Source organism: Paramormyrops kingsleyae, chromosome 17, assembly GCF_048594095.1.
Source record: "Paramormyrops kingsleyae isolate MSU_618 chromosome 17, PKINGS_0.4, whole genome shotgun sequence".
In the NCBI taxonomy this organism is placed as follows: Eukaryota; Metazoa; Chordata; class Actinopteri; order Osteoglossiformes; family Mormyridae; genus Paramormyrops; species Paramormyrops kingsleyae.
This window is the reverse complement of record NC_132813.1, coordinates 23,902,520-23,929,727: the sequence shown is the minus strand read 5'-3', so window position 1 is coordinate 23,929,727 and position 27,208 is coordinate 23,902,520. Positions and strand designations below refer to the sequence as shown.

Here is a 27,208-nt window from a genome sequence, read left to right as displayed (position 1 = left end):
TTTGGCTTAAACATTTGTACTTGAAGGGCTTATTTTCATGTTTAGTAATCAAAGAACTACTATTTAGGATTGGGGGGGGGACCTCCCTCCCCTTACTCTGTGAATTTTATCACCAAGATATTAAAATACCGGAATACCATTGCTTTTTAAAATAAAGTTGAATTACCATCTGCTATGATGTAATGTGTGAAAAGCATGAAAAATTAGATACCAATCAAGCTTACTACTAATAAACATTTTGCTTATATACAACCCAAGTCTTTAATTTGAAAATAGTCAATTGCCAGTTTGAAATTGCCTGTTGTTGTACAAACATGCAAGCGGTAACTTAACTACAAGCCATGCATTATATAGTTTTTTGATTGCATTCACAAATCTTTGTGGTGACCTGAAAAATGGTCCCCACAACGGCAAAATAAGTTTTTATTACATTTTGGGGAACATTTGGTCCACAATGTAATATAAACATAATGCACACACACACGCACGCTTTGTTGTTTTTTTATTTTAATTTGGGCATGAATGGACGTTATGTCATTAAACCATTTTGGTATTTCATCACTGACCATCACTGACCTCAGCCTGAAGCAATCTTTAGTAATTTCTTTGCTTTTGCAGTTTCTGATAAGCAGTCCAGACCTTGTATAGGTCAGTGTTTCTCAAACTGTGATGATTTTCTGAATATTCTGATGATGAGGCTGCCTGGGAATACATTGTTGTAGTTCTGATAGCATCTTTTCTAGATAAGGAGATGTTATATGCATGTAACTGCAAAGCTACATGTTGATTACAGTGTCAAAGTCTCAGAATGACAAAGTTTACATATTTTTTTGTCACCGGTCCCCCACACTTGGCAAATTTTATCGGTAGCTGGTTGATGAAATTCATTGCGGTGAGCTCAGCAGAATGTATTGTGGGGAAATTTAAAGTTGTAGAGTTAAATTTGGGCAGAATTATGGTAATTATTTTTCTTGTCCTAGTCCTAGGGGACGGAGTGGTGGCTCTGAGGCTAGGGATCTGTGCCAGTAACTGAAAGGTTGCTGGTTCAAATCCCATGAATGCCCAGAGTGATTCTACTCTATTAACCTGCAATTGCTTCATCCTGGGTGTGATGTTAATATAAGGAGGTCCTCCAATTTACAGGGAAAAGCTTGGGGGTTGGTGGCACCAGAAAAAACCTCTCACTGGTCCATTTGGACTAGTGTGCTGCTGAGGTATCACCTGCCACATGGCTGCACTCAAGTTCTTATCCCTGAGGTGGTTTGTCATGTGGTGGGTGTGGCGATGCACTGTAATCAGTGCATGCTCCTTTCTTCTAGTCCTAGTCAGTGGTGACATAAGAAATAACATGTGAAGATGTGAACCTGACTAAACTTTAACCCAAAGCTTCACTGCGGGTATCTCAAAAGGACAGCAATTTACTGTTAGCCAATGGTTATGTTTAACCATTCAGAATGTGAGTTCACCCACCAGGAAAAATACACTCACTTGTTTGGCACCAGGTACACCTACTTGTTGGTTTGGCAAGGAATTGGTATTCTCTAAGTGGTATACTCTAAGAGCCAAGAGTTAAAAATGCTTTGTAAATACTGTTCTTGTTGGTTGTAGTTAATTCTGTTTATATATGGAATTAAGGACTACAATGTAATGGAATTTAAATATTTACTATAATATTTTTCTAATAACTAGTATATGATCAGGTCTGAAATTATACCTGGGGGGGCCCTACAGTTTGCTTAACTAATCTTTTTAAAAAAACTTATGCATACTCATGGTATGACAGTAGATATCACCCAAGCCTACTATAGGGGGACTAGAGATCGAGGTTGGTAGTGTGATTGGAATAGTGATTAGATAACGGAGAGGGGGTGAGATGGGGTCATTTGGAGAATACATCATTGTCAATTTTTGTCAGCTTCTTTGTCTTTTGTATGCATGCCTATTTTAACTAGTCTAGTACAATAATAACTGTGTGTTTATTTGCAAAGTTAAAATTGTAATATAACAACTTTTCGTTTGTTTTTCTGGTGTTCAGTTTTCACAAGTTTGAGATCTGGTGTATTACCAGATTTTATATATACCCCATTTTATATATTACCCCAGTGGGGCACATTATTTGCCAGTCAACTGGAGTTTGTGTGAGTACATTTAAAAACAATATAAGTAGCAATAACAGAATGTCATTGAAAACGTTGGTCATACTGCATATGAGAAATAAGAATAATATAAATATTAAGCCAAAAATAAAATATATAAATAATATAAATTACATTTAAGACATGGAAATTAAGACATAAAGACAGGTAACCACCTAATTATTGGGCAAATTTCCATATAAGTGGTTGTGTAATAAATGAATAGGTGTAGTTTCAGAATTACATGTCACAACTTGGAGCATTCAGGTAAAAACACATTTATTGGCTTTCACATTTCCAGTTGGTCCATCCAGTACCAGATATTGTAGGGGTTGGGGGTGTGGGAAGAGTAAGGATTAGATTAATAGAGCAGGTGGCGGGGCTGCCTGGAAATACATTGTTGTACACTGCTCAAAAAAATTAAAGGAACACTTTTTAATCAGAGTATAGCATCAAGTCAATTAAACTTTGACATGGACTTAATAGTGACTGAAACTAGAGCTTGGCATGACCATCTGATAGAAACAGGGTCTGGTGACAGACTTAACTGGTACCACTTTACAATAAAGCTCCCTTTTGCCAATTGTAAATGGTAGTAACTCATTAATAAAAAGAAAACTGTGTTAGAACTTGTTTAAAATTGTCTATTAATAGTTTACAAAGTGTTACAACCTAATTAATAACCAGATTATAAACCATTCATAAACTCTGTATATCGGTAGTCTTAGTGTAAAGTGGCACCAGTTAATTGAAATTTGAGGGCACTATCAATTATCATACCAATGTTTTTAGCAAAAGGTTTACAGTAGGTTGTCAGAAGGCCAAAGTTACTTGCAGAAGCACAGGTAAGGTGAGATGGACCAAACATCACAATCAGTTTTTCATCATTTACATTAAGAAAATGTTGTGACATTTTAGAAATTTCTTTTAGAAAAATTGTTTTCCTATTTTCAGTGGCAGATATATATGTATATCACCTGCCTTGCAATGAATGGAAATGTCTTGAAAATAGATCATAAGGGGAGCATGAAGAGGTAAAATAGAGTAGGTCCAAGGATCAATCCTTGGGGCATCCCTTTAAGTAAGACGAGCTAAGGAGGAGCACAATCATGAGGGCCACCTGACTTCATTAACATTTTATTTAGATTCTTCCATCCTTTGCATGTCATGTAAAAGTTGTTTTTATTGTTTACAGAATGATGGGTCTATAGTCTGTATAAATGAAGAGTCCCAGTTTCAATTAAAGTGCAAAATTTCATATCCAGTGCTGAAACACTTTGCTAAGGTAACACCGTACATCTCTTTTATATTGTCTAATAAAGGAATGCTCTTTTTTGTTTATTATTTCATAATAAAAGACTATATCATTAATAATAATTATTAATACTTTATCTTTTTTTTGCACTGCAGGCAATTTTCTCCATCTCTTGGCAGCCTGTTAAAGAAATCTCAGTGAAGACTGTCAGTATCAGCTCTGAATTAACATGGTTAGAAATCTCTCTCCCTGAAAATATCTTTGTTAAGAAAAATATTAAGTCATAATATGCGGTCAATATGACAGCAGTCTTAATGTTCAGTATTTAACTTATTGGCTTATTCAACGTCTACTCCCTAAGTGAGAATAATGGCACTCAGGTTCTGGATAGAAAAAACTACACATTAAGAATAAAGAAGGCCTTGAAAGTTCAGTTAACTGGGTGAGTATGATTTTTCCTAGTAAAAAAATAATTTGTAAAAAACCCATTTTAGACCCCTCGTGTAATCTGTGTGCAGTGTACATTGTGGTGATTTCTCTGTTATAGAAAGGTTGACCGATCAGTACTGAACATTGCTGAAGACAAAAGAGATGAGGAACCATTCAAATTTACTTTTGAGGTATACCTCTTGTATGGGAAGTATGTCTGTCTGTCTGTCTGTCTATCTATCTAAAACATAGTCTCTGAAATCTCTGTTATATTATGAGATTCTGAAATCTTAGTCTGAAATCTTTTCAGTTAAAGTTCACCTGTAGATGGGTTAGTTTATAGTTCTGGGGGTTAGGGCTCTATGTCGGTGGTAGAGTAAACATATCAATGATGAGCTGTTGACCTCTTACCCTCCCCTGGGCTGCTTAGCAGATAATAATGTCTGACCCCATGGTGTCTGTTAAATAAAAAAATGTAACTGATGTAAACAGGACTGTGGATATAGGACAAATCTGTATGACACAATATGTATCAATGCATATGCCTCTGATGTTACAGATCATGGGAGATAACAAATACAATGCTATAATCACAGTAACCATTAACATACTGCTCTCACCACCTGAGCTGAAAATCAGGAAGTCTGTGTTGAAGGTACAGTAGGCCTACTATAAGCAAAACCTTAAAGGATGCCTTGTAAATTCTAATTGCCTGTGAAATCCCACTGCCATTAAATTTTTGCTCCCTTGATGTCTTTCAGGAAAATTGTACTTCGAACTCTGTAAGTACCACATCCTCCAAATCTTGTATTGTTTTACAAATATTCTGTATTCCACCATTTAAAAAAAAATTCTATCCACATATCCTGAGAACTGTGGTAATAACAGTGTGTTACATTTACTTAAGGACTCTTCCATCCGGTGCATGTTCAGCATGCTGCCAAAAGAAATTGTGGTTGAGGGCAGTGTCGTGATTGAGGAGATTCAGGTAGGGTGGATTGGTATGAATGGTCCAGAGTCCTAAAGAAAGAATTTAAAATTGAGAGTTATCTAGTAATTTACTAGCCAATGAGATTACTCATTGTTGAGATTACTTATTATTAACTTTTACATCAATGTGTTTTCTCATGGCAGAAGTCTATCATACAAGCCACAGCATCACTAAGCTTTGATCAGGAGGTGTATGAAGCAGAAGAAACGTATGAACCGGTAAAGTATGCAATACTGTTTACCAGGGTTCCCCAATTACTTTTCCCCCAAGGCCAGATTCCATTGATAACACAAAGCCAAGGGCCACTGCTCCTAATAAAAGTCTCTGGGGTGGGGGGTGCTGACGGTAAAATTTGTCAACTGTGGGGGACCCCGCTATATACCATCATACCATATAGACCTTTAAGGTTGTGAAAATTATTGACTGGCCAGAGATTTTTTGTGTCAATCAGGTCTTTCAGACTATGACTATTAATAAGCTGAAGGTGGTGAGTTCAACCTCTGCCATAGTAGGAGGTTCCATGGGAGGCTTTATTCTTCTGCTCATCATCATCATCATCTTGTTCCAGGTACAATTTTTCTTCCTTCCTTCCTTTCCTCCTTCCATCCTATTCCCAACTTTTACAAACTTCAATAATGAATATCTCTCATCTGTTGTGCTTTTCAGTGTGGCTTTTTCCGAAGACGATACCAAGAGAGTCGGAAGGCCCAAACTGAGTCTCATAATATCCAATCTTTGGATGACAGCTAAGGACATAACTAAGGAAAAATGTGCTTTTCATTTAAGTAAACTTAAAATACTTAATACAGACCACAGAAATTGGCCAGAGATAGCAACTGTGGTTGAAGTAGCTCCCCATTGCTTCTGTAAAGCGCTTTAGGTGTCTAGGAAAGTGCTATTTTAATGTCACATTCATTCATTCAGGTGATACTTCTAAAGATGCAAGTGTCAGTGGTTTCCAGGTTAACAGTTACTCAGGGCAAACTGTCAGGATCAATCCCTGGCCAGTCCTTTTCTGTCATTTCCCTGTTTGGCCAGCAGGTGTCACTGTGCCACCACATGTCTGGATGGGCTAAGCGTGTGGCTGAGCAACTGTGATACCCTACCATCGTGTTTAATTATTAGTTTTGTTTTCCCCTTGATAATATGTTATTGTATCTTTACTATAGGTTCTTGTTTTTGTATCCTTGTTTCTGGTTACCCCTACCTCGTTTAGATTTGTAGTAATATCATGTAGCCCTTTTTCCTAGTCTCTTCTAGTGTTTGAGTACAAAGTGTTAGCCCTGAGTCCCTCCTGTGTAATTAGTAATTAGTAATTAGCTCATACTTGTCCCTTGTCTATATTTGTGCCTGCTCTGTGTTAATGTTACTGCTGTGTGTTATTCTCTTGCATGCTGTCAGTCCTATAGATTCATGTGTTTCCCTTTAGTTTCCCTGTGTTCAGTCCCAACCCTTTTAGTCAAAGTCAAGTCAAAGTTAACTTTATTGTCATCTCTGCTATATACATTACAGTATACAGAGAGACGAGACGACGTGGCTCCAGTTTAAAAATAGTACAAAGAACAAATAGGTCACAAAGAATAAGTAATATATAAATAGAATAAGGAATTTACAATTTAAACTTGACTAGAAGTAGAAAAAAAAATTAAGTTTTTAAACTACGGTATAAGAGACAAAGAGGCAATGTTACATGCAATATACAGCCTACAATTTTAACAGTTTATATATAAAGAGAAAATTACGTGCATTCCATTGAATAACAGCAGTGTTTTCAAGGTCTGATCTAGAAAGTTGTAGTCCTTCTGTAACCCACTTGCCTTTGTTGGGCCCCTTGTGGACCGTTTGCTTTTATGTGTTTATGCTGTTGGCAACATTTCACTTGAGAAGGCACAAATAATGTACGTAGTATTATGCTACTGTTTATGTATTAATTACCCACAAACTAAGCCTTAGTTACATGCTGATCTCATGCTCATTCATAATTGTGACCGAGCCTCCAGGTTCGCCTAACTTTATATTAATAATAAAACAACAACACGAGCTCCACCTCAGTCACTGAGCACTTCTTTTCTTTATATTAATAATTCCCTGCACCTCTTTCTCTTTTTTTTAAAAAAAACCACTACCACCCTACGGCAGCTCTAAAGGGACACAACCCACAAACTACAAACATCACAACTCACAAGAACCACCAACACTTTATATAACAAAGTTTATTACATATGCCCCCCCACAAAAAACGTCCCTGTTTCAACAAAAGGAAAGAAAAACCACAAGTCCACAGCCCACAAAAAAAAAACCAAATGACAAACTCTGGGTGTCCATTATAGAACCAAATCAATTCCAGAGCACAGAGCTGTACCAATAAGAGGATACGTCTACATGAAACAAAGAACAAAACAAGCAAAACAACAGCAAACAGAACATTCAGTAAACCACAAAGTCTGAGAGATGTGCAGGAGGCGGCAAAACTTGTCCGGCCTGAGACCACGCTGTCTCGGGGTCCAGCAACAGTCTCTCTGGCAACCCCGTATCCAGTCGAAGTCTTGCCTCGTCCAACCCAGAAGACGGGTGGGGGGGCTCGACCACAGGGGATGAACTCAAACTGGATGAATGGGCAGGGGGATCCAAAAGATGGGGGACTGGTAACGTGGATATATACTGGTATACTGGTAACTGCAGAATATACCAGCCCCTCCTCCCTGTGGGGTCATTTTCCAGGGCTATATTTTGGAGGCCCAGAAGGGGACGATGGTCAGTCACTATCGTGAATGAGGACAGCCGAACGTAATGCTTGAACTCACGTACAGCCCACACTATGGCCCAGAGTTCACGATCAAAGGTGACCCAACGTTTCTGTATGTTATTCAGGGCTTGGCTGGCATAGGTCACCACTCGCTCCAGGCCCTCAATGTCCTGTGCCAAGACAGCCCCCACTGCCTCCCTCGAGGCGTCGGTATAAATTCGAAAGGAAAGTTAAGTGTGGTAAAGTCACAACAGAAGGAGAAGTGAGAGCCTGCTTGAGGTAGGAAAAGGCCGCCTCAAATGCACTCCATTTAAAGGGCACGTTTTTACCGCTCAAGCGATTAAAAGGTGCAGCATGTTGGGAAAAGTTCTTAAAGAACCGCCTGTAGTATGAGCAAAGGCCCACAAATGATCGGACCTCAGACGGGGTATGAAGGGTGGGCCAGGACTGTACTTTGTCTGTGTTCCTTGGGTCTGGAATGAGGCCATCGCCAGAGACCACATGGCCTAAAAATACAACATGGTCTTTGGTGAAGTGACATTTTTTTGGATTCAGCTTCAGGCCCACTGATTGGATTCTGGACAGCACCTCCTCTAGGTGGGAAAGATGATCTGCAAACGTCAGGTTGTAGACCAAAATATCATCCAGATACACCATGCAGATGTGCCACGGCAGATCCCTTAGTACCAGCTCTATCATCTGCTGAATGGTAGCCGGTGAATTGGTCAGGCATGGCTTGCCCCTGATATAGGCCCCTCCCTGTCACAAAGGCTGTCTTTTCCCTATCCTCCTCAGCCACTTCCACCAGTACCCATTAGAAAAGTCAAGGGTAGTGAACCAAGTGCATCCAGCTAATGCGTCAAGGCTGTCATCCAAACAGGGAAAAGAATGGGAGTCCTTGAATGTCACGGCATTCAGCTTCCAATAGTCCTCACAGAACCTCCACTCACCCCCTTTCTTTCTAACAAGCACTACTGGTGATGTTCAGGGATTCCAACAGACAGCCCAACCACCTGACGATCGATTTCTGCTCTTTTCTCCAGAGAGAGCAATAGGCACGCTGTTTGATTGGGGGGTGATCACCCACCCTTATAGAGTGCTTTACAAATGTACACCGGCCTGTATTCAGTTTAGAAAGGTTGAACACATCGTTGAACTTGAGCAGCAGTGCCAATAGCTCTGCTCGTTGCTGCACTGTAACAGGAGACTCATCAAATGTGACTGGAAACAACCGGGGTGAAAAAACCCCAATCTCCTCCTTCCCAGTCTGAGAGAGAGACGCGATATCAGCGTCCCCGATGGGGTAGAACGCCCCCATGTGTAACCCCTGCTTTAGTGTAATGGGTACACCTGTAGGGTTGAGCACACGAGCCAGTGTGACACCATCACTCACACTGGATACTATATGGGCTACCACCAGTCCTGTTGTGTATGGCACATTTGGCTCCATATAGCCATCGAAATAAGCAGCCGTCAGTGTGCCTACTGGGGCATGTAGGGCCACTGGGACCATGGCATCACTCAAGGGTGGAACTGTTATAGTGGTGGTCAGTGACACATTGCAGCACTCAGGGATTAACTCCCTGCTCTGTAGCAGGGGAACACTAATGTCCCATAACTGCAACATACTCCGGCTCAGGTCTAACAGTGCATGGTTCTCCCTATACTTTTATCTTTGATTTCATAATTGTACTATGTGTAAATGTTAGGGCTGTCAAAATTAACGGGTTAACGCGGATTAATCCATCATCATGATTAATCTGATTAAAATTTTTAACGCAATTAACCCATCTGCAGCACAGAATGATTCAAAATCACTGAAATGTCTCTGTCAACCCATTTCAGGTAGTTTTAGTGCGTTCCATTTCCCCTCGGAACTTGTATTCCGAGTCGGATTCCGGAGTTTTGAAGCCGGAAGTGACTACATGCGCTCCCGTTTCTCTGCTCTTGGCGTTTCTCGGACATCCGAGAAATATCTCGGAGCAGCACAGAGGATCCCGAGTTCAGAATCCAAGATGGCTGCGCCCTTTATCAACAGAAGGGAAAGTTGTAGTCTTATACTGTTTAAGCACTACTTCTCATTTGTGGCTCATTAAATCGGTCGCACACGCTATACCGTCCAACTTATCTGTGGATGTGTTGCTACGGAGTTTTTTTTTTTTTTTTAATATATTCCCTCCTCCACCCCCCCTCTGCGGGGGACTACTTTATCTGTATCTATCTATTTATTTATTTATTAATTTATTTTATTTTTATTATTATTATTATTTTATTTTTATTTTTAATTATTATTTATTAATTTATTTTTAATTTTATTTTATATTTTTATTTACTTCCTCAAAAGAAGGAGAGGGAGGGGGGGGGGGACAAAGGAGAAGGAGGGAAGAGAGAGAGAGGGAGAGAGAGGAATGGAAAGAAAACAGAAAAAAAACAAAAGAGAAAAAAACAAGAAAAAAACAAGAAAAAAACAAAACAGATAATCTGCTTCCATGTCTGCTGAAAAGAGAAAGACAACATACAACATCTGTACTAATCACAACGACCATCAAACATTAAATGTTGTTGAACAGCACACACAACCAGCCTTACAACCCATGCCCAGAAACAACAGCCGATCAAGACAGTGTGTGTCCGTGAGCATGTGTCTGTGAGCACCTGTGTGTCAGCGCGCTGGTGTTCCTAAGGTTTCTCCATGTAATTGTCTAGGTTGCTACGGAGTTTTATATGTAAAGCACCGCACGTAATGTGTTATCAACTGATATTGCTAACAATGGCAATTAACCGGGCTAGAATTGGACTTCATGATTAGTTGGATTATTTGTCGGATTTACGGTAGTTCGTGCTAATTGTAAGCGAACGAAGATAAAGACCATTTAAACTGAGGTACCTTAAATCCGACAAGTTGTCCGGCTAAGCAAAAAATCTTGCTTTTTGATATGGGTCCATGGTATTGCACTTCTGTGGCAGATGGAATGCATCCGACTCATGTTCAAGATGTTCAATAAACATGTTAAGTGCATATATATTCCCTTTTTTCTTGAGTCTGTTTGCTCATGCAAAATTAAATGTGATTAATATAGATTAAAAATGAATGATATTTAATCATGATTCATCAAAATTAATCCACAGGAACCCTGTGATTAATCTGATTAAAAATTTTAATCATTTGACAGCACTAGTAAATGTATGTTGTTTGTATGTTGTATGGTGCTATGTTGCTACTAGTAACTGAATTTCCCGGAGGAACCTTCCGAGGGATTAATAAAATTGTCTGTCTGTCTATCTATTTATCTATCTAGCCCAAGGAGCACAGCCTGAGTTGATTCTCTTAAGACATGGGAAACATGTTGCCAGAATGCAGGCCCAAGGCGAAAGTCACAGTAATGGTACCCAGAGTGTCCAACCTTTGTCCATTTACTGCACGGGAGTTAATGTAGTTTTTAGTCAGGGGGCGACTCCGTAGTGCCGAAACTGACATGCAAAAATCAGCACTAATTAAAGACACACAAGCCACTGAGTCCACCAGGAGAGCTAATTCAGTGCCTCCACAATTCCTTTCACATATGAAGTCTGCTGCTCACACTTATGAGTGTCAATCTCACATCCCCCAGTAGGAGTGTCCAGCATCATGGGGCCCATATGAAGGCGAGCTGATGTCTGGGCCTTGGCACCAGCTACACTCTGTTTCCCTGCTGACTATTGTCATTAACTCGGTGCGGTGACAAAAATTGCACACTCGCTTACCCTGCTCACCCTCTCGTCAAGAGCGCCAGCTTCGGTTAGGGCTGCACCCCCCATGGTACTGCGATCAGCGGTCCTGCTACAGGCTGCCCCCTTCAGTCAACTGGGAATCACAATCAGGAAAGTGTCCACCCCGTCTGTATGGTGGACCCCCTACTGCAAACCTGTCTGTGATTCTCCTCATACATCTCTTTCATTTCCATCCTAAGGAAATGCACCTTGTCAGTAAGTTTATCGACTCCATCACCGACTGACACAGAGTGCACAGCAGCACCATCGCTAATACGATGGCTGCCAGAAGGTGCACTCGCATAGTCTGTCTTCAGGGCCTCTCGTGCATTGTCGCATCGTCCCACTATCAGCAGAGCCTGTTTATGTATTACTTACCAACAAACTAAGCCTTAATTACATACTGATCTCATGCTCATTCATAATTGTGACCGAGCCTCCAGGTTCACCTAACTTTATATTAATAATATAATAATAACACGAGCTCCACCTCGGTCACTGAACACTTCATTTCTTTGTATTAATAATTCCCTGCACCTCTCTCTCTTTTTTAAAAAAAAAAACAAAAAAAAAACAAAGGCAAAGCACTACCGCCCTATGGCAGCTCTAAAGGGACACAACCCACAAACTACAACCATCACAACTCACAAGAACCACCAACACGTTATATAACAAAGTTTGTTACATCATTAATAAATTGGGACATATCAAGCAATTACTGCATTTGTTACTATATCTGTTAATTCTGTAAACCTTTGTTAACTACTGAAGGAACAAATAATGAAAAACATATGTGAAATACTAACCATGTTTGTTCATCATTAATGAATCGTGATGGATTTTTTTTACCCCAAGCAGTTGCTATCTTTGTTACTATATCTGTTAATTCTGTTAATCTTTGGGAACTACTAAAGAACCACCGAAGGAACAAGTAATGAATAACACAAGTGAAATACTGATCTCATGTTTGTTCATCATTAATGAATCATGAGGCATTTTTTATCTCAAATAGCTACTATATTTGTTCGTGATTTGTACTTCAGTCACTACTAAGTTTGTGCCCCCTCAAGTAAAGTTTCCTTAATAAAGCTCCTTTCTTCGTACCTTGCCCTATGGATCTTCTCTCCTTACCTCGAGTCCTAACAGAAACTTGGAGTGCAAACTTTATTTCTCCCAGTTTGCACCCCTGATATATATGATGAACTTTATTGATAAATAAATATATATTAATGTGTATGCGTGTGTCATACTTCTATTTTTACATATTACATGACATGGCCGTTAAGCTAGAAATGCAATACTGTTGTAACGTGAGACGTCGCAGCTGTTCGCACGTTTGTATAAATGTCTGATTATTTATATTCCACTTATAGTTATACTGCTACATCACCTCATTCGAATTTTTACCTTAATTATCAGATATTGCCAGACATTTACTCCGGTTGTAATAAGAGGTTTGACAAAGGATTGATGGATTAAACAAATTTAATATTTATCACTTACCAGTTTGTACAGAATTTTACTATCTACAAAACAAGAATCAAGTTTAATTACAGTTGATATGATAACTATAAACACAGGTAATTGCAGTTTTAACCGCATTTAACAGTAATGTGTGTAATATTATAACAGGAGCGAACCACTTCTCCTGTGGGAGTTTTACTTGGCGATAGGCGGCAGTTAACAGGAATGGCTGGGACCGGCTGGCGGGGCTATTTCCTTTCTGTATTTGACTATAAAACGGAAAAATACGTAATTGCAAAAAACAAGAAAGTCGGCGTCCTGTATAGATTTGTGCAGCTAGCAATCCTGGCGTATATCGTCTGGTAAGCTGTCTGTTTTTCGCTTTATACCATTGTTTTTTTGGCTTATACAATTCATTCAATATACTTGTCAATGATTCCTGTGTCTTTTAACAGGCATGTTGAGTATTACTTGGCAATTATGACGTCAGCAATATATCCAAGAAATAGTAATGTTTACTACTTTAATGGAGGCGTATCGGTAGTATGTCTTAGCCTGCTTATTTATCGGAATTCATTTTTGGGAGAGTCCCAAAAAATAAACAGGAAAAGAAAACCTGAACAATTCATTATCGAAATAAAAGCTGATTTCATTTGCCCTTTAAAGTAAGCTTATAATAAAGCTGTGTACGTATGCAATCGGCGTGCTAATTCAGAATGCCCTACTCTCCTCAGAGCTCTGTCTGGTAGCTTTATTTTTATCGAGCTCAAGGAGCAGCTTTTTATTGTAATAGGAGCCCTTGTTTAAGCTAAGTTTATTACATGAAATCTTCCTTATGTCAGCACACTTAAAGATAATTTATAACACTAACTTCGTCCACATTTTAGGTTAGAATTTGTGTTTCATTGGTGTCTCATTAAATGTGAAACTTTACCTTTACTGTTTACAAAATGGCTAACTTAAAAAAAAAACTAACAAAGTCCTCTATGTAGTAATATTGGTATGAATTTAAAGATTTTAATTTATTCTCAATCTATTCATATACAAAGGCATCTCTGAGAGAAATATGAGATTTTATATAGTACCAGGTCAAAAGTCTGGGCACACTTAATGTTATTCACCTCAAAGTAAAAGGCCAATAATACATATGAAATATTGCAACGATCAACAGAACAAATATTTCTCAAATTTTACACTTTTCAAAATAACCCCCTTTTACTTCGATGACAGCATTGCAGACTCCACATTCTTTTAACCAGCGTCTAGGTGCAGCGACCTGGAATGTTTCTCCAACAGTGCTGAAGGAGTTTACACAAGTTCTAGGCACAAATTGGCTACCTTTCTCTTATTTTTCGACATGGGCGTTGTTAGGTCCGATCAGTCGGGGCTATAGCCCAGAGTATTTTAACCCTAGTATTTTAGCCCTGATGCCCATTTTTCTTCAAAAACAAAAAAAGACAAGCCCCAGGTAAACTTGACTTAGCCCCTGATCCTTTCAATAGCTAGAAACCCCCCTGCTCACCCCGAACCAGCTCTATAAGGTCATATTAGGTCAGGGAATTGTGGGGGGCAGGTCATCTGTCACAGCACTCCATCTCTTTCCTTGTTCACCAGATAACAGTATTTACACTGTTATACTTTGAGGTGTGCTTAGGGTCATTATCGCATTGAAAATGTATCCAGACTTTTGATTGGTGCTGGAATCTGGAAGTTTTATATCCAGTGCACCTGTATAGGTGGGTCTTCCTGACAAAGAAAGGCTACCAGGAAGTGGAGGAATCTATCCAGAGCTCAGTGATCACTAAACTTAAGGGTGTGATACTCACCAATACCACGGAGACGGGAGTACATATTTGGGGGCCGGAAGATTATGTCATTCCCCCCCAGGTAAGTGCATGAATTAAGTTCCTTTTTGTTATAGCTTATACATATTGTAGCTTGACAAAATTAAAGCATGTTCCTTGTAATAGTTTAATGAATTTATATGGAGCACACAATACTTTCTTTAGGACAAAGATTCAAGTAGTTTATTGTCGTATGTATGGAATCTACACAATAAAATTCTTAGTTTGTTCACTCCTACAGATGCTGCAAACAAAAAAAACAAAAGTATATTAGATAAAAATATAAAACATACATATCCACCACAGATAAAACCATTCAAGAAAAAAAAAATAGAAGTACCTGACAATGTAAAACATAACATATACATAAAAATATGTATATATTGTATGCATACATACATAGAATATACATAATATATACCTATATTGTTTGGGAATATGCAGAGTAAAGTGACTGGGGCTTGTGAACACAGAAAGCAGTGAACACAGAAAAAGAAGATATTCAACAGGGGGTGCTATCCTGAATTTTACATTTTTCCTTATTGACATTTATTCTGGAATGGACAGTGTAATATTTTATTGCCTGCTAAGTTTTATAAATTATATTGGTCACATGATTTCTGTCTTGTCAGCATGGACTAATTCCAGCCAGCTACTTGTACGTTAATTTAGAATTCTACTTTACGACATTTACAAAAATTTTAGCTTTAACACACCTTATGAGCTTATTGTTTAGCTGCTGTAAACAAGAACATTCATGGGTAATTTCTTCTTTTCTATAACTCAGAGGTTTTTGTTATTTAAAATAAATAAATTAAAGTAGCAGTCTTTGAAAAAAATATTGATGTGTGTGTGTGTTTCCAGGGGGAGAAGGTCTTTTTCATCATTACAAACTTTATTGAGACACCAAAACAGGTGCTTGGATACTGTGCTGAGGTAAGAGAGGTTGAACAGTCACTCTTTACAATCAGTGCTTAGTACTCAGTAGACTGCATTAGTTAGTTGTAGCTGTGAAAGTTTTGGTTAAATATCAGTTAAAATCTACTCTTCATGTGATGCTGGCTGTGGTCTTCATTAATGTCAATCACACTGCCTGTTCTTCCTGTGTTTGCAAACAATCCAAAAGCATGATTCGTTACTAAGAGGGCCTGATAGTGAGTGTGTACCTGCTATGGACTCACATGCCATCCAGTGTGTTCCCTGTTTTATGTCCTGTTCTTCCTGGGATAGACTCCAGGTCCACCACAACCTTGTAGTGTATAAGATTTATACAGTAGACGTATGGATGGATGGTTGGCTACTGTTCCAAAAGTAGACCAGATCAGCAATGACTCAGTAATGAGTAGCAAAAAGTCAGTACAAAGAGTATGAGATACTTCAAGCCCTAGCCTACAAAGCTAGGTAAGCATTCAATGTGCCAAAATGGAGATGGTAATAAAAGAGAGTGGTGCAGTCCTCATCTTTTCTGTATTGGTCACCATGATTTATTGTTCACTTCTCATTAAATGCAACTGAAATTATTTTAAGGAAGCACTTCAAGAGGCACTTCTGAAACTACTCTTCTACATTCACTTTTCATACTGTTATTCATCACATTTTCATAATTATCTCTTTAAAGCATTTCTTGATTCTGAAAAATACCAACAAAAATAGCATTGCCCCTTCACTGAGTTCTCCTAGTATTGGTAATTTAATGTTTGAAAAAAACATTCATGTTCTTATTGCAAGAACTGCATTCCCCACTCTTTTAAGTCAATTGCTGTTTTTAGTGGTTCAAGCAAAGGAAAAGTTAAAACATTGAAGAATATTGAAATCTTTCTGGATATAACCATGCTAGAGTTAATTTACTGGCACCCTAGCTAAGAATGGACCATGAGACCACAAAGTTTGCATATAGGTGAAGTGGTAGGACAGCCTAGATCATTGTTTCCTGGTCAAGAAATTGCCACAGAACCTCGCCTTACAGAAAGCCATGTACATGTCAACTGATGAAATCTTTCCTTACATGGAGCTATAATCATAAGGTAGCTGGGCACAATTCCAGCATATTTTCCACCCTGGACAAGAGTTTGTATATACAAAAGTGATTTCAAGTGTAAACTGTTTTATTTTCCTGATGAATCTTTTGTGAGTTATTGGCATGCAGTAAAATGACTGTTCTGCTTTAAACAAGACATAGTACAGTGCCTAAGGGTGTTTATAAGCCATTTGACTCGAAAACTGTGTTGAAAGCTAACTAGCCTTTAAAGCAAATCAAACTGTAACCGATCAATAACATGGATGTTTTTGTTTTTAGAGTTCCAGGGTCCCAGATGGCCGCTGTACTGAGAATGTAGACTGTGCAGAAGGAGAGATGGTGGTGGCTGGGCATGGTAACAATTAGTGAACAACAGAGATATTTCTTTAAATGAATTACTGATGCAGGACCATGCTTGTACCTGAAAAACATAGCCTGAATACAAATACTACTGTAAATTATAAATATAAGTTCATATACATTTATGTTATTTTCATTTTATATACCGATTAGCCATAACATTAAAACCACCTGCCTTATACTGTGTAGGTCCCTGTTATGCCGCCAGAATAACTGATGCATTGAGGGATTGTCTCCCCAAGACTTCTGAAGGTGTCCTGTGGTATCTGGCAAAAATACATCAGCAACAGATCCTTTAAGTCCTGTAAGTTTTGGATCATTTTCCTGTTGGAGGACCCATGACCTGCGACTGAGGCTGAGCTTTCTGACACCGGGCAGTATGTTTCGCCCCAGGATGCTCTGGTAGTGCCCTCCTGGGTCTTCTTCCATGAAGCCCATTAGTGTTCAAAATGCAGCGGATGGTGCGATGAGAAAGTGACAAAACTTGACCTTGGAGCTCAAGGTTTCCTCAGCTCTTTTTCTACTATCCACACTATCCTTCTGATCAACCTGGGATTGCATTTACTCTTGCATCCACATTCTGGGAGGTTGGCTACAGTCCCATGGACTCTATACTTTTTAATAATATTGCCAACTGTAGTCACAGCAACATGAAGCAGCTTGGAGATGATCTTACAGCCTTTACCATTAGCATAGTTATCAATTATCATTCTGCTGAGCTCCTCAGACACTCCTTTGCTTTTTCTGGTCCATGTTCAGTGTGGTGCACACAATTATACCAAACAACAGAGTAGCGTGTTCTTTCCCTTTTCGCAATGTGTGCCTCAGCACTTGGCGAACCCGCACTGTTACTTTATGTGGTCTGCCACTTTGTGGCTGAGTTTCTGTCATTACTAAACACTTCGCTTTTGCAATAACACTACTTACAATTGACCATAGAATATCTAGCAGGGAGGAAATTTCACAAACTAACGTATTGCAAAGGTGGCATTTTATAACAGAAGCACACTTGAATTCACTGAGCTCATCAGAACAATACATTCTTTCCTGACTACATGGCTAGGTGTTTTATTTTATACACCTGTGGCAATAAGTCTGTATGAAACACCTGAATTCAGTGATTAAGAGGTGCATTCCCATACTTTTGTCCATATAATGTAGGTGCCATTGTAATGAGATAATCACTTTTTCTCCATTTCACCTGTCAGTGGTTTTAATGTTATGGCTGACCGGTGTATACTTTATACTAGGGGTCTCCAAACTTTATTACAGTGAGAGCTACTTCTACAAAGAAAATTATTTGGAGAGGTACAAGGGGATGGGCTTGTAATTCATTATCCTTTCATGTCCACTCTGCACCACACCATGACAGTGCAGCACTTATCATCTGAGACGAAATCATACTCATACAAAAAGAATATATCGATTTGTCAGTATAATGTAGGATACTTAGTAACTGCAGGCTACTAGTCACTTGCAGTCACTGCATTGGCAACCACTGCTTTATGAATTTACCTAACTTTACACATGAAAAACACACAAATGATAATGAGCTGTGTGTATCGTGTTAACACCCAATGAAATTTGTTCTGTCTGGTAGGAATTAAGAGTGGCCGGTGCCTGAAGAAGGACAGAAACTCCACTGGCACGTGTGAGATATATAGTTGGTGTCCAGTTGAGAGGGGCCGTCAACCACGGTAAGTACCACTCTCAACACCTAAACATGAACACTGCTCCCTCACAGTGCCTTTGTGTAATTGGTCTGTGGTATAATTCTTTGTGTGTCCCTCAAAAGAAACAGATTCTCTACCATTTAGCTTATTGCAAATTATGATCCAGTAGTAACAAGTATAAAAGTTTTTACAATAGACATAACACCTCTATCATGCATAACACCTCTATGTTTTTCCTTAGAGAACCAGTGTTGGGACGAGCTGAAAACTTCACCATCTATATAAAAAATTTCATCCAGTTTCCTAAATTTGGATTTTCAAAGTAAGTGCTTTGTGCTGTTCCAGTGTTCCACAGAGTACACTAAGACTGGAATTATTGAAATTCCTGATCTTTCTGCTCCAGAATTACGAAGCAGGAAGATATTCAGAGATGACGTCATGTTAGCTGCTAGCATGTTAGCTGGTTATTAGCTGTACAATTTCTATTGAATAAAATATTGTATGAACTACAAAGAAGTCTTTATGATTATGACAGATGCTTAAGTAGTAAGTACTTTCCATGCATAGATTCTTATGACTTGTGTCACCAAAGCTAAAACCTATCTAGTTACTCATATCTAAATCATCATCAGTCTTTTGAGAGCTTATTCTAGTCAGGGTCATGGAGCAATCTAAATTTAAAACTATTACACTTGATCTATCATGGACTAATTTGAAAGGATGGGACCTTCAGAAAAGTTTACAGTAGTCCTCCTGTATCCGCGGGTGAAACGTTCCAAAACCTACTGTGGATAGCCAAAACCGCAGGTAATAGCGAACCATCTGCGGACCACATATATAACGTGATTTTAATGTACTTAAATATCATAAATTTTGATGAGTGCTTGATGAACAACATACTGTTTCACATTTGACATGGTAAACTGACTTAGACTGCAGATACTGAAACCGCAGATACGGGGGTACTACCATATATCAAATAACTCATTTTGTTTTCAGCATACAATTTCAAACAAAAGCATAGAACTTAAGTGTACGAAAAGCTTCATTACTGGCCATCAAATTATTGAAAATTTTAATTGGATACCACTCTCCTTTGCTTTGTTCTCAGATCAAATGTACTGAAAACTAATGATGACCAGTACCTAAAGAAATGTTCCTATGACAAAATCCAGCACCCATATTGCCCAATTTTCCGCCTAGGGGATATAGTTAGATGGGCAGGACACAATTTTCAGGAAATGGCTGTTAAGGTAAGTCATGTATTGTTGCCATGAGAAAATTTGCAAGTAGGCCAGAAGATTAATTGGTTTTAACTATGGATTTAATAATATAATATAATAATATACAGTGCTGGTTTGTTTGTTTAGTCTGCACGCATTCTTGGAAATTTCCTTATCTTAACTGCCATTTTTGGTCCAATACATTCCGTCATGCATTATGTACCATAGGTGGGTAAGAATAAGGTTTCCCTGAAAAAATTCTCCATTAGCAAATTGTTATAGCTTTGAAGGGAAAAAGCAGATAAAGTGTCCTGTAATGGGTGATATGATCTGTTGTGATTATGATTGCCTTCCTTTAGGGTGGATCGATTGGCATTATGATTGAGTGGAACTGTGATCTGGACCGGGATTACTCCCAATGTAACCCCCACTATAGCTTTGCTCGGTTGGATGTCAACTCTGCCTCCAGCTCAGTCTCATCTGGCTACAATTTCAGGTACAGTATTCTCATAAATTGTAGAAATATATAATGACACAGGGCCGGTCAATCTTACAGGTGACATAAGCAGCTGCCTATGGTACCAACTTCGGGGGGGGGTGCTGACTTGCCAGCCAGTTTCACATGGTCTCAGACAGGGGGCGCTGGCAGTCACGTTCACCTAGGGTGGCACTTTGTCTAGGACCGGTACTGTGATGAAATATGAAATGTAATTAAATGTGATGGATCCTGCATTGAATTCTGTTCCTGTATTTGGTGAACATATGGACACATATCTCTACTGTGAAATTTTTAATCCTTATGGTCATTGAGATATATCATTACACTGTTCTTACCAAGATTTGCTAAGTATTTCAAAAATCCAGCTGGGCAGACGTACCGAACACTGGTTAAAGTGTATGGAATCCGCTTTGACATCTTGGTTTATGGAAAGGTACGCATAACTTGCTCACCGTGACACAGAACATTGTGAAACTTTGCATTTGATTACCTTGTTTTCAGTTATTGTCTGTTTTATTTTCAGGCTGGAAAGTTTAACATCATCCCTACAATAATTAATATTGGCTCTGGTCTTGCTTTAATGGGAGCTGTAAGTATTCATTTTATGCATAAAAAATGTTGTACCGATCTCTGTAAGCGCTGACACAGTAGCTGATCATTTCACATTCTCACCCCGAGTGCCTGCCCAGGGAAGTGAAGGTTTTCACCTTTTTTGCTGATACGGGGTGGGCAGTTTAATAGCTTTTCTTCAGAATCTGGGGATGTTTAACCGTGTATTGCAGGTTTTGAAACTAATTTTAAATACAGTATCTCAGTGGAACATGAGTAATACCTCGTCCAAGACATACAAATCAGGTTGTTACTTTTGAGGTATGCCTTGTATTCTGTTTCTCAGTGAGGCTTGAGAGAGTTTTTTGTCTCTCCTAAAAAAAGGAAATGGATTCCTCTCATAAACAATACTTACTTTTCAGGGTGCCTTCTTCTGTGACCTGATACTTTTGTACCTGATCAAACAGAGCACGTTCTACAGAGAGAAGAAGTTTGAATTAACAAAGTATGCTTTTACAGTGTTGTTTGCATACCCTTACATATTGAGGGATATATTCTTTGTTATTTCACATTTCTGATTCTTCATAGATTGATGATTTGTATGTTTCATATTTTTATATTTATTGACATGTTTTCAGTTATATTTGACTATGAAAGCAGTCACTGGTGTTAAACAATATATTTTAAGTTTAGTAAGTTTTGTGAAATGATAGAGAACAATTGTTCAGATCTTACATATCAAGCTACCTTCATACCTTGGTACCTTTAAATATATTTCTTCATTATAAGTAAAGAGAAAGAAATGTCTACAGAAACTGAAAGATTTTAAGTTCCTGAGTATATTATTGTGCAAAACTGTAGTGCAGTAAGTGTTGGTCTGTAGCTAATAATTGCTCTATTCAAGCACTGCAGTTATTTGGATAATATGTGATGGTCAAATGAAGCTTGATGAGTTATTTGCTATATTTTCTAACTCCACTAGATGGTGCTCTCTGTACAAAAAAGGGGTCAAAAATATCCCAAAGCAAAACAACAGCACCATGTAGTGGGGTCAAAAAATACAGCAAATGGTTCATGAAGCTTCATTTGGCCATCACCATGGATAATGCAATATGCTGACATGATTATATAAACAGTTGAGGAGAGTGGATGGATACATTTGTTTGCAGATTTACAAGAAATGAGTGTCCTCATCTGTTTCTTTGCAGAAAGGATAAAAGCAAGAAGGATATAGATGGGACAGATGGACAGAAGAATCCTGTGAAATAGATCTTGCAGGATAGAAGGTGTCCTCTGCAGGCCACCAGAAGGGAATGTCATGCTAGGGGGCTTTCTGGAGCTCCAATACCAAAGCAGGAAGAGGAAGTACGCATACACATTCATCTGTTAGCATGCCAGCACTCCCACCAACACTCTGAGCACCAAATAGGTGGTATGGTTTTGGGGATCCCCAAAGGACTGGACAACGGAAGATTCTCACTTCATCAGTAGTAAGCTTGGTGTGAAGTTCCATTGCGATTTAGCCATGAAACAGAATTTGCAGCAAAAACATTACTCTCGTTCACTCTCTCAATCAGAACCAAAATAGACCCAGTTTAACTGGCAGCAGAGATACAGGCATGGCTTTCAGATGGGATGTACTGTGCTCACACTGATTGCACTTTTAGTAGATGAGAACCATGAACCCTGAATGCTTTTTGATATGAGCATTTTGTAAGTGAAACAATATCAGACTGCATTCCCCAAATGTCAAGCCTATAAGTTGCCCCACAAGGGTGTTAATCTGTGTATGATTAATGTCACTGCTGTGTGCTTATTATATACAAAATTAAAGCATTCCCTTTCATATGTCTGAGTAAACCTCTTTTGATTAAACAATTGTTTGTAAACGTGGCCTAAGGCCACGTCTTCACTGAAACGGATCATGCTAAATACTGCGAGCTTCACCAAGGTCAGATGTGTTTGTTCCCTCAACGTTTTAGAGGCTGCATAAACAATATAAGTTAATACAGAATCTATTGTACCAGTATGAACTACTTAGAATGCGCAAGTGAATTCACATAAAAACAAGCTTCAATTGGCAGAAAGAACATCCACTTACTAACCAAACTACAAAGGAGGACTGTTGGAACTGCAACTTTTTTATTCCCAGGATAACGCTGTCACTTTGTCTGACCATCTAATCTGTACTTGTTCCACACTCGCCAATCTGTACAATTTCTAGAAGTGAATGGATCTTTTGGAAATGTAAACGATAAATGTATGTTTACCTGAATGTTCTGAGTCCTTGTTGTGACATTTTGGAAGCTACACTTGTGCATTTATTACATGTGCCACTTATATGCTAATTTGCAGAATCTTTCTCCTCCAGTTAGATGGTTAACTGCATGTCTTAATGTTCATATGTAAATATATTATTTATGTTTATATTTGGTAATGCTTTACATTAAGTGCACCTTCATAATGGATTCATAGAACATTCATAAGCAGCATGCAAGTACACGTTAACATTACACCTAATATCCCTTAACAGCTTTAATATACATTAATAACAAACATTACATGATTATACAATTATAATGTTTGTATTATTATATAATGTTTGTTATTAATGTATATTACAGCTGTTAAGGGATGTTAGGATGTTAAGGTATACATGATGTTTATGAATGTTTTATGAATACTTAATAAATACATTATGAAGGTGTACTGAACGTTCATATATTATGTGATATAAAAGCATTATGAAGGTGCAGTTAATGTGAAGCGTTACCTCATATTCTTCATATGTCTAAATATCTCTGTTCTATGCATCTCCCCATGTCATTGTGGAGTTTCCTCTGGGTACTCCGGTTTCCACCCAAACCCCAAAAATATGCTGAGGCTAATTGGAGTTACCAAATAGGTAACTCCATAGGCCCATAGGTGTATGAGTGAATGGTGTGTGTGTGCACCCTGCGATGGGTCAGTGCCCCATCCTAGGTTGTCCCTGCCTTGCACCTGCAGCTTCAGGATCAAGCTCCGGACCCCCCCCCATCAGCCTGAATAGGACAAGTGGTTATAAGAAAAAGGATGGATGGATGGATGGTATTCCTCATTTGCACTATGACTAACATTTTCTGTGACATAATAGAACTGTAAAATGGTATATAGTTGTGTTCAGAATAATAGCAGTGTGTCTAAAAAAAGTGAATAAAGCTGAAAATCCTTATAATAGTTTTTATTTCCATACATGCAAATGCATTGGGAACACTACAAATTCTATTCCAAATCAAAACAAGAAGAGAAATTCATCACATTTATGTTATTCCTTTACAGAAAGTGAAGCTAAGGGAATATTAGGCTGTTCAAAAAAATAGCAGTGTCCACATTCTTCTTAAACTCAAAGATTCACTGTATGAACTGAAAAATGTTTTAAGATTTTGTTTTTCTTTGAATCATTGAACTAATATTTAATTGTATAACCACTGTTTCTGATAAATGCTGCACATCTGTGTTGTATGGAGTCGACCAACTTCTGGCACCTGTGAACAGGTATTCCAGCCTGATTGGACTACATTTCTTGGTTTTGCCTCAAAAACAGCATTTTTGATGTCACCCCACAAGTTTTCTATTGGATTAAGGTCCGGGGATTGGGCTGGCCACTCCATAAAGTCAATCTTGTTGGTCTGGAATCAAGATGTTGCTTATGTGTTCGGGGTCGTTTTCTTGTTGAAACACCCATTTCAAGGGCATTTCCTCTTCGCCATAAGGCAACATGACCTCTAAGTATTTTGAGGTATTCAAACCGTGATCCCTGGTATGTGATAAATAGGCCTGCCACCGTAGTATGAGAAACATCCCCATAACATGATGCTTGTACCACCATGCTTCACTGTCTTCACAGTGTACTGTGGCTTGAATTCAGTGTTTGGGGGTCATTTGACAAACTGTCTGCAGCCACTAGACCCAAATAGAACAATCTTGCTTCCACAAAATGTTGCGGCATTTCTCTTTAGGCCAGTCAATGTGTTCTTTGGCAAACTGTAACCTCTTCAGCACGTCTTTTTTTCAGCAATGGGACTTTGCGGGGGCTTTTTGCAGATAGCTTGACTTCATATAGGCGTCATCTGACAACAATACTCACTTTAGACCTTCTTTGATCTTCCTGGAGCTGATCATTGGCTGAGTCTTTGCCATTTTGGCTATTCTTCGATCCATTCCAATGGTAGTTTTTCGTTTCCTTCCACGTCTTTTAGGTTTTGGTTGCCATTTTAAAGCATTTGCGATCATTTTAGCTGAGCAGCCTATCATTTTCTGCACTTCTTTATATGTTTTCCCCTCTCCAATCAACTTTTTAATCAAGGTACGCTGTTCTTCTGAACAATGTCTGGAATGACCCATTTTACTCAGAATTTCAGAGAGAAATGTACTATAACCAGCATGTACATTTGCTGCCTTCCTTCTTTAAATAAGGCCCATAATTGGCACCTACTTTTTCACAGAATGAATGACCTCACTAATTGAACTTCACATCGCTATTATTTTGAACATGCCCCTTTCAAGTAATGATTCTGTTACACATAATCAGCAGCATGCTTGTCATGACTGTTGGGTCTATTGGTTTTCCATTACTCTACTACACCTACTAGTAAATTATTTGCCATGTAGAAATATAATTTCTAACAAAAACAGTGATTGATCAGGTTAGTCATGTCGGACTGCTATTATTTTGAACACAACTACAGTATACTGTATATGGAGCCCCAGAGGGACCGCAGACAGTATTTTTTTTGTGTGTGGCTACAATGCATTAAACCGTGCGCAGAGAAGCCAGCTGCCATTTCCTCCTTTTGCTGCCACACAGTGCTGCTGCTTCATTTCTGCCACAGTTTGTCTGAAAATAAAACTAGGTGTAGATCTTCATCCCATATAATGTTGTGAAGTAGTAATAAGATCCATCAAATATTTTTTGAGTTATCACATTCACAAGATCAAATGCTTTTTAAAAAAAAATATATAATTTCCAGTTTGGCACCCATACAATGCCTTGCTTGTTAAGACAATAACTAAAAAAAACATTTATGGATCTTTTTCAATCATTGTCATGCCTTTTGCCATTTTTTCTACTTTCTCTCTGCTAAATTGCCAGTGATTTTTAAGTACAGAGAACATCAAAACACCCCAGTCTTTAAAATGACCCTCTCATCAACTTTGGATTGGTCTTTAAGAAAAAAATGATTTGAGAGTTTTAAATGGCTGGAGTACTCAGTAAGTTATGCAGTTATGGTAGATGTATGAGTGTATGTTTGTTGATACAGTAATTATAAGCGGGTTAGCCTGTAAATATTTTCAAAATGCTTGGTGTATGGGGTTTGTAGAAGTATAATAAAAATACCTTGGACCCCAGTAAAATGGTCCAGGAAAAGACTTGAATATATTAGGTTGTGCCAGCACAGATTAGCAGAATGACATTATTTTGTTTTTTATGTAATCGTGTGAAACAAAATACAAGATTACAAATGAATTACAAATAAGTCGCAGAGGGGTACTTTCAGACCTCTTCTAAGTGGTGAGATCCCTTGTCCTCCATCATGGAAAATGATTGTCCAATGTAATCATCTCCCTTATTTCAGTAGTTGTGTCTTTAGCACTGGTGCTGCTTATTTTAAATATTGATAAAGTTTAAATTAACACGTTGGACCAATGCCAATATCTTCATTATTAATAAATACTGGTTAATACCGAGTAATTTTTTTTGTAATTTACGAAGTCAATACTTACCTCAATTCAAAGAAGGTCTGTGATCAAAATTAGAAAATGATTTGTTATACCTGACAGGTTTTGGTTCTAGTCTGGCAGTTTCTTGAAATATCAACCCCAATTCATTATTTTTTTGCACATTTTGCAAGATGGGGAGCGGGCCCAAGGTGACTGACAACCTATGACGTCAGGTTGTTCAGACGAATGCTCATGAAATTACCCTCCCAGCTGTTGCAATAGAAGCTAGTTATTCCAAGAGCATCATTTCTAAAGTATTGAAGCTGTACAAAGAAGGTCAGTCATCCAAGTCCTGAAAAAAGGGCCAGCTCTCCATGTACTGTAAGATAAGTGTGCAAGAGAATAGGATAACAGGGAGAGAGACTGTGGGAAATCAGTTCAACATTGCAGCTGGAATTGCTCTCCAATTCAATGCTGGACAGGGCACGAATTTATCTCAACATAAAGTGTCATGTCTGAAGTGACCCAGCCTGTCATCAGCAAGAAGAATAAAAAGGCAAGACTAGCCTTTGC

At 38.5% G+C, this 27,208-nt stretch overlaps 2 protein-coding genes and 1 long non-coding RNA gene across 4 annotated transcripts in view; all 3 read left to right on the top strand.

Moving 5' to 3' along the window:
* The window catches only part of itgae.2 (integrin, alpha E, tandem duplicate 2), a 38,052-nt gene extending 31,191 nt beyond the window's left edge, over nucleotides 1–6,861 (top strand). Inside the window, exons 23-32 of the mRNA XM_023842670.2 lie at nucleotides 3,331–3,420; nucleotides 3,546–3,622; nucleotides 3,752–3,832; nucleotides 3,938–4,010; nucleotides 4,379–4,474; nucleotides 4,581–4,601; nucleotides 4,727–4,807; nucleotides 4,954–5,028; nucleotides 5,262–5,378; nucleotides 5,477–6,861. Of these exons, the coding sequence (XP_023698438.2) occupies nucleotides 3,331–3,420; nucleotides 3,546–3,622; nucleotides 3,752–3,832; nucleotides 3,938–4,010; nucleotides 4,379–4,474; nucleotides 4,581–4,601; nucleotides 4,727–4,807; nucleotides 4,954–5,028; nucleotides 5,262–5,378; nucleotides 5,477–5,560 (795 nt within the window). The 3' untranslated portion in view covers nucleotides 5,561–6,861. The remainder of the gene's footprint in view (nucleotides 1–3,330; nucleotides 3,421–3,545; nucleotides 3,623–3,751; nucleotides 3,833–3,937; nucleotides 4,011–4,378; nucleotides 4,475–4,580; nucleotides 4,602–4,726; nucleotides 4,808–4,953; nucleotides 5,029–5,261; nucleotides 5,379–5,476) is intronic.
* Nucleotides 6,862–9,289: 2,428 nt separating this feature from the next.
* LOC140579184 (uncharacterized) lies at nucleotides 9,290–10,577 on the top strand. The gene is made up of 2 exons (XR_011983346.1): nucleotides 9,290–9,694; nucleotides 10,263–10,577. It is a non-coding gene; the product is annotated as an uncharacterized lncRNA (long non-coding RNA).
* A 2,149-nt stretch (nucleotides 10,578–12,726) lies between these two features.
* On the top strand, nucleotides 12,727–22,783 carry LOC111859702 (P2X purinoceptor 5-like). Of its 2 annotated transcripts, XM_023842654.2 has the most exons (12): nucleotides 12,727–13,132; nucleotides 14,507–14,657; nucleotides 15,479–15,550; nucleotides 16,911–16,986; nucleotides 18,592–18,688; nucleotides 18,906–18,986; nucleotides 19,776–19,917; nucleotides 20,247–20,383; nucleotides 20,726–20,819; nucleotides 20,910–20,975; nucleotides 21,358–21,440; nucleotides 22,144–22,783. In XM_023842654.2, the coding sequence occupies exons 1-12, from the start codon at nucleotides 12,996–12,998 to the stop codon at nucleotides 22,202–22,204; spliced, it is 1,197 nt and encodes a 398-aa protein (XP_023698422.2). In that variant the 5' UTR covers nucleotides 12,727–12,995; the 3' UTR covers nucleotides 22,205–22,783. The 2 variants fall into 2 exon arrangements, 1 of the variants encoding a protein (XP_023698422.2); XR_002841872.2 differs by lacking the exon at nucleotides 22,144–22,783 and having other exon boundaries at nucleotides 20,888–20,975.
* The last annotated feature ends 4,425 nt before the right edge of the window (nucleotides 22,784–27,208 follow it).

Excerpts from the sequence above, each read along its gene's own strand:
- LOC111859702 (XM_023842654.2), top strand. The coding sequence starts at position 12,996 with ATGGCTGGGACCGGCTGGCGGGGCTATTTCCTTTCTGTATTTGACTAT. Across the intron at positions 14,658-15,478 it reads ATTATGTCATTCCCCCCCAG|GGGGAGAAGGTCTTTTTCAT; the intron begins GTAAGTGCATGA and ends GTGTGTTTCCAG. Across the intron at positions 21,441-22,143 it reads AAGAAGTTTGAATTAACAAA|AAAGGATAAAAGCAAGAAGG; the intron begins GTATGCTTTTAC and ends GTTTCTTTGCAG.